Below are 7296 nucleotides of genomic sequence, written 5' to 3'. Positions count from 1 at the left end.
GTCTGCACCAACAAGTACCGGAATTAGTTCTTGAAGAGAGACTCCCCGCATCCACAGCTATTTGTTCCAGTATCTTTGTGTACTGTATACCAACCAAACACTAAAGCAGCTTATTTCAAACATTTGTTCCTTCCTTCCTGGTTGAGTATGTGAAATGGTCTATAAAAAACTGCTCACTTGCCAGCCTCCATGATTGAAACTGTCCACCATCATAACATACTTCTAAAGTACTTCCATTGTATTTATGTTTGCAATCTAATCCTCCCGTATAACCCCAGGGCAAACATGTGGAGCTGTCAGTGCACTTCAGCAAGTCCACCACAAAAACTCTTATACAATGCTGCAAAACAACATAAAGGTAACAAATCGGAGAGAAAAAAACATGTCAGGTGAGTCAGGTCAGGTGATCACTACTTTTATTTAAATTAAATCATATAGGACTTTTAAAGCATTTTAATATTTACCAAAAACACTAACCTTTTTCTGAATTAGATTTTCGTCTCTCATTAATAATCACTATATATTCATAGTTGCTAGGCAGAAAATGGAAGAAAAATATAGGCGCACAGTAGGTCACACAGTACTGAAAGCATATCTAGGAATTGGTTGTAAACAAAAGTCAAGGCACAAACATACTGCAACAGACATGGAAATGGTACTATAAAAAGTGATAGAATGTTAGGTACACACATTTTAAATATCAGTTAGAATTTTGCCCTCATTTTCCCCTGCATGTGAAGCTTTTTTTTTTTTTTTTTCAACATTTTAATATTTTTTTTTTTCATTTTGTAGGAATGTTAGATCATTTTGTGCAGATTACAGAGCCGTTACTTGCCATGTTGTCATGCAGAACAATATACGGTTTGGCTATGAATGATGAACTTATGAAAACATTATTTTAAAAAAAAGCACTTTCCTTTATCAGTAATATTTTATGACCATGCCTGTGCTTCATCTCTTAAAAAATAAGCTTCATGTGATTAAAAGTTTAATAATTTGCACATCAGTATTTCTAAAACTAAATTGAATGCATTCATATAAAAACTTTTTCCTTTGCCTCCTCTATTAATTGAAAATAAAGAAGAAGAAGAAAAAAGAACAAAAATACAATAATAAATGTTGATTTTGTTGTGGTCATAGCCCAAAGAGTTAACAATACGAGTGACTGGATCAGCAATCGTTGAAATTCCGCAAGGCTCGTCGGGTTTTCAGTCTCTTAGGTGTCTTTATAAAAAGCAGATCAAAGCAGAAATCGTGGTTGGCCAACGCAGTCATGATGTATGTATATTCCCCTATCTTTATGGTGACTGGAACTGTTCAAGTAATCTAAGGACAAAAAACACACACACAAATCAGTCATTTCAAACATGCTTCATTTTGTGACTTGAGCTGAATCACGTTCCGCATCATTTCTCTCAACTCACCTTGACTCTTTCTCAGATGGTTTATTAGAAGAGGCCACAGTCCTTCAGGTTGTTCTTGATGATGACGTCAGTGACGGCATCGAACACAAACTGCACGTTCTTGGTGTCAGTGGCGCAGGTGAAGTGGGTGTAGATTTCCTTGGTGTCCTTCTTCTTGTTCAGGTCCTCAAATTTGGTCTGGATGTAAGCCTGGGCCTCCTCGTTCTTGTTAGGGCCTGAGGGACACAGAGTGTCGGGGAGCGTTAGAAGAGCTTGTAAAAGAATCTCGGGGGATCAGACAGTTTGATTTGTTTGTGATCCATGTAAACTAGTTCCAGCAGTTCCTCAAGTGTCATTTTCTTCTTCTTGCCCGAGTTTACCTAGCCCCAGTCTGTGCCGCTCCTTTATTGCCATTAGATTGGAGTCACACAGATAAACAGGGTATATATACAGGAATACTGAAGTAAAATTCAATACATTTTTACATTTACATTTATTCATTTAAGCTGACGCATTCATCCAAAGCGACTTTCAATTGCTATACATGTCTGGAGCAACTAGGGGTTAAGTGTCTTGCTCCGGGACACAACAGTGGATGGGTCACAGTGGGAATTGAACCCGAGTCTCTCACACCGAAGGTATGTGTCTTATCCATTGCGCCATCAACTCCCCTTACCCCCCTCCCCTTTTTAAGACCTTTTCAAGACTTTTTCAACATATTTTAAGACTGCTGTACCACTTTGAGCTGTAACCGATTAAATCAGCCACACATACACACATAAAAATTGAGCCATTCACCAACTTTCTCAATTGCCTATAACAGCCTGTATGAGCCAACAGTTTTCTATGTGAAGGACTGGTCAGATTTCCTGCAAAAAACAACTGTCTTACATTAGCTATGACATTTATGTACGCAACATTACAGCAAATCATGTGAAACACAGTGTAATTTTGTGTGTTAGTCGGTTTAAACTAGATAATGTGAGCTTGCCTGCAATGATATGTGTGATAACTTTCATTGACCACTTGATCAATACAACAAAATTCAAATAGGCCAGGAGGAAACAAAGATGAAGAGAATAACGTAAGTAGTGTAGGCAGTGTAGCACAGATACAACCTGGAGGGGGATTAGTCTCAATGTCTGTATTAGTATAATATTATAACCTTAAATTAAAAGTATATTGTTTATTTAATAGTAAACTGTAAGTTTGATATTAATATATTAATTATGTTACTATATTCAATATAATAGTATATAACTTACCACTAGTATAATATTAATTCAAATTACAGCTGTTTCAGTTTGGGGTTGTTTTTTATTCATTAACTTTGTGCAAGAAAAATTCTCTAGGCTACATGATAGTCTCCAGCCTTGATTTTGGGCAGGCTACTAACTCGTCAATAATCATAACCATTTATGCAGAACATTGAGTCCAACATTTATAAAGTTTAAGAGTGAAATAGGCGCACGGTAGATCCCTGCGCCTAACGTTACAGAAGCGAATCACACAGTCGCTACTCACTGCCTGTCTAGTATTTTTGGCTACGCATTATAAATAAATACGTTCACCTACACTTTTAGCACACAAACTTTTGGACAAACAGGATTTTCACATTGAAAAAAATATCTTCAAAATTTAATACCTTGTTAAATGGCGATTATGACTTTTTAATAGCCTTAATTTTCGCAAAATTGATTTATCACCTTTTAAGACAAGACCCTGCAGACACCAGCGATGACTGAAAAAGCCAGACAGAAACACTGAAGCTATTTCCAGATTCCTCAAAGAAAAAAATTGGATTTCATCCAGCTAGTTCCCGAAACCAAACAAAGAGGGTAGCTCAAAATGACATGTGTGTTTGTTTAATTTATACATAAATAAAATGATGTTTTGTATGTTTTCTATTATTTTACATTTTCATACTGAATAATGCTGTCACATTTTACTTGGGTTGTACTAGAAAGAGGAAAGGTCATTTCTGGCAACCTGGATTACAAAATACACTCGCAAATAAAGTAAAAATTGTCTAGATCATACATATCATGGCGCAAACAGAATATCTTTTCATTCAGAAGGTTACAAGATCTTTCAGAAAAAAACTTTTTTGATTCTGTTACGGGAACAAAGAAGTACAACTTAAGTGGAAACAGGTCTCACAGGTAACACACCCTGTTGACAGAATATTTCACTTTGAAAAGGTTTGAACTGAAATGGAGTTTTGCACTGTTACCAATCAAGTGGTTGTAAAAAAACAAAAGTGAAGCTTTTCAGTTGGCTGTGTCTTGTGTGTAGAGGCGTTCAGACTGTACCAGTGTACTCAGGGAAGCAGATGGTCAGAGGGCTGTGGGCGATCTTCTCCTCAAACAGGTCCTTCTTGTTGAGGAACAGGATGATGGACGTCTCTGTGAACCACTTGTTGTTGCAGATTGAGTCAAACAGCTTCATGCTCTCATGCATCCGGTTCTGGGTGGAACGGGCACAAATGTGGAGATAAAGAAATGGTTCAAGTGCACAACTAGGGTACATAAAGGAAATGAATTCACTGAAACCTCCCACTCCCATTCAAATTATCCTGGAAATGAGCTTTGCTGAGAAATGCATGCAAAGCTATTCTTTTTTTTTTGGTTATAGCGGGAGTATAAGCTTAACTCACCATCTCCTCATCCTCAGCCAGGACCAGGTCGTAGGCACTCATGGCTACACAGAAGATGATAGCTGTGACACCCTCGAAGCAGTGGATCCACTTCTTCCTCTCTGACCGCTGGCCTCCAACATCAAACATCCTACACAGACACACACACACACACACACAGTATAAACACGCTGTTTTTCTTTTTATGTAGAAAGTGGACGGGACTGGGCTCAAGAGAAACAACACTTTTTTCCCCCCACAGTGACAGACAAGGCAAGCAGCTTCAAGGTCTTCCTCTGGAAGCGTGCGTGCTCTCTCCCGTCTCTTTCCATTGAATATATTTCTGCCTCTTCCTCTTTTCAGGGCAGGGTGTTTGCTGCACAGGCCTTGTCATTTTCCTGGCATTTGAGTTCAGAGCAGTTGCTGTGGTAACACGCGGCCTCAAGACAGGTTGAGGCATTGTCTGCTCCAGTTATAACCTGCTCACTCTCCAGCCCCCCGTGACAAACTATTCACCTTCATAACATTCGTATTGTTACTTTATTATTACAATTATTATTCTTAATACAAAAGCACTTCCATTGTGTATTTCTGTTTGCAATCTAACTCTCTTATTTAAATAACAGTACAGTACAAACACGAGTGAAGTCCACCATAAAATCCTAAACATGGCCAGGTTTTTCACTAACATCCTATATGACTTATTCATGAAGATGGGGTGGTGGCTTGGTGGTTGAGAGAGGAGGCTCCTCTGGACGGTACCAGTCTTAAGATTTTCACCATCTAATATTGAGAGGGTGCTTTGTCAGCTGGCAACTGAAGGTAGAGCGTAACCGTTTGCACCATCTCAGAGAGACACGCTGTCGTCATGATACTTGATTCTTCCTGTTAAGCAGGTTTCACTTTGCAGACTTTTGGATCATTAGTGCAGAAGTTTGACTCATGTGGACGGCCCAGCTTTAGGCTGAGTAAGCACAGCTCATTATAACAGTGACACACTTTAGACTGTTTACCTCAACAGAGTGCTTGTTTCCAGCACTGCTTACATAAGCTAAATATATCTCAGCGGTACTGCACTGAAGAGCTGCTGTAGGTAAACACAAGCTAGCTGGACTCGGTTTATGTCTTCCCAAAAGAAATAAAAATAAATCAAGCCATAAATATGAGACTTAAATATTACACACAGACACACAGCAGGCACAGATGGTGAAGCACACACACCTTTCCATTTCCACTGCCTTGATAAAGCAGCTAAAGTCTGACTCAAAGCTGTTTTAGGGCTTTCATATTTTACAAAACAAATCCTGTTGTTTCAAAAGCGGTAGCAGTGACTAATGTCTCCATCAGATATAAAGTATAAAGTGTTAGTGTGTGGTCTGAGGGGTGACTACAATCTTCAGATTTCATTATGTCAATGAGGAATATACCGTTGCACATAAACACAATGACAAAATATTTTCATTGAAAAAAAAGGATCACTTCTGGGAAGGGTTGTGGAAAACTGACATTCAAAGTAACAAACTAAAGCGGTAATAATGAGTTTTTATTCACTAATACATGTTTTCATCACTAATATGTGTAATCCTGTTGTGAAAAACACTCAGTTACTAAACTCCCCCACACAATGCATCTGGTTTGTGTGTCTGTTTTTACTCATATATATGATTTGCACTTCACTGAAGGTTTCCCTCTGTTCTTTTACTGTGTGTGAGCAATATGTTCAGAGCAATGAGAATGTAACAAAACAACAACTCCCCAAGTTGGAAAAAAACAAACAAATGTTTGACTTTCTAAAAACATTATGCGCTGTAAGTACAAAAAAAAATACGTGACTCATAAGCGCACATCAAAGAATTTTCCTGGCAAAATATTCAAATTAGGGTCATTATCGTCAAAACACAGTGAATAGTCCTGATGGTGTCTCACCTCTTTGATCAGTTTAGTTAGTAGATGATTATCTAAAAAACTAAATATGTCCTCTGCTGTGTGAAATAGCACCAATGCGTCTTTTTATTTCATGGGAGAGGCAGTTTTTAATACAGCAAAGCTGCTGTTAAATGCAGTACTTGGTTGATATGAGTAAATTAGTAGATTGAAATTAAATGTTGTGCTGCATAATATAAACTGATGTGGTGATTGTATATTTAACTGTTTAAACAGTGCTCCCCAAAAATTAGCTTGAGCAGTTGAGAGAAACTTGCAAAAAGGGGGGTCTTACTTGAAGTGCAGCTCCTTGAAGGTGAAGTGTGTTTCCACAATGCCAGTGGTCTTCACTCGGGTCCGCAGCACATCTTGTTGTGTGGGGATGTAATCTTCCTTGGCTATCCTCTCCAGGTCATTTAGGTAACTGATGGGACACACACACACAATTTATATATGAAATTAAGAGCACTGTCCTATGACCCCACAGAGAGAAAGGGTATTAAGATGTAATGTTAAGGTAAGGACGGAAGGTTGTTTCAGTTCTCAGCTGTTCCTTCACACAGACATGAGAAGAACAGAAGTGCCTCATGCTGGCCCTGTCACAGCACTGGCGACACTGTGTCGTCTCAACGCAGTCAGGTTTAAATTTACAGTCACATTACACGAGTTAATGTGCTGTCACAGAACTGCTGCTTTACCACCGCAAATCCCCTAACCGTTCACACAGTTTCCCCATAGGTCAGTTAAAGATCACCTCACTCATAAAAAGATTTTACCCAACTTTTAAAAATCACGAGTACTCATTTAATATAATGTACATTTTTATTCAACGATAGATCAGGACGCATTTTTTGAAACGTTATATCTGCTGACATTCTGCACACCTGAACAAGAGCTCCACTCACAATCCGTTCATTGGTAATTGGAGCATACATAACAGCATGCTATTGAATACAGAGATTGTATAGATGTATATCACATACTGCACTCAGCCATGGAAAAAGCATGAACTGCAAGTTAAAGCCACCTCAGTTAGAAATTAATGTAACACGTAACAAAGATAAAATTGATCTTAAATCAGAACGTCTAAAAATAATACTCAAAGCTTCCTCTAAAACAACATTTACAACCAAAGGTCAGTAAAATAGGTGAAGCGCGGTAATGAACAGTTCTGGTAGCTATAGTGTTTGCCTGATTAAATCTTCTTAATGATCTTTGTCAGCAATTACAAAATCATGTCATATGGGCAGCTATTTAAACACTAAATCCTGCCGAAGCACACGGAGGGGCAAGTTTTCTCATATCCACATGAACACACACACACACACACACACA

The 7296-nt window shown here is 38.4% G+C and overlaps 1 protein-coding gene across 2 annotated transcripts in view; it reads right to left on the bottom strand.

Moving 5' to 3' along the window:
• Nucleotides 1-399: 399 nt before the first annotated feature.
• The window catches only part of LOC123987349 (guanine nucleotide-binding protein G(i) subunit alpha-2-like), a 67166-nt gene continuing 60269 nt past the window's right edge, over nt 400-7296 (bottom strand). For both annotated transcript variants that reach the window (XM_046076151.1, XM_046076152.1), the window contains exons 5-9: nt 6257-6385; nt 4060-4189; nt 3716-3869; nt 1425-1639; nt 400-1326 (exon numbers count right to left, since the gene is read on the bottom strand). In XM_046076151.1, the coding sequence (XP_045932107.1) occupies nt 1449-1639; nt 3716-3869; nt 4060-4189; nt 6257-6385 (604 nt within the window). In that variant the 3' untranslated portion in view covers nt 400-1326; nt 1425-1448. The remainder of the gene's footprint in view (nt 1327-1424; nt 1640-3715; nt 3870-4059; nt 4190-6256; nt 6386-7296) is intronic.

Source organism: Micropterus dolomieu, linkage group LG18 (assembly GCF_021292245.1).
Source record: "Micropterus dolomieu isolate WLL.071019.BEF.003 ecotype Adirondacks linkage group LG18, ASM2129224v1, whole genome shotgun sequence".
NCBI classification, from domain to species: Eukaryota; Metazoa; Chordata; class Actinopteri; order Centrarchiformes; family Centrarchidae; genus Micropterus; species Micropterus dolomieu.
Note: the sequence above shows the minus strand (reverse complement) of the source record. Positions and strands in the feature narration are given on the sequence as shown.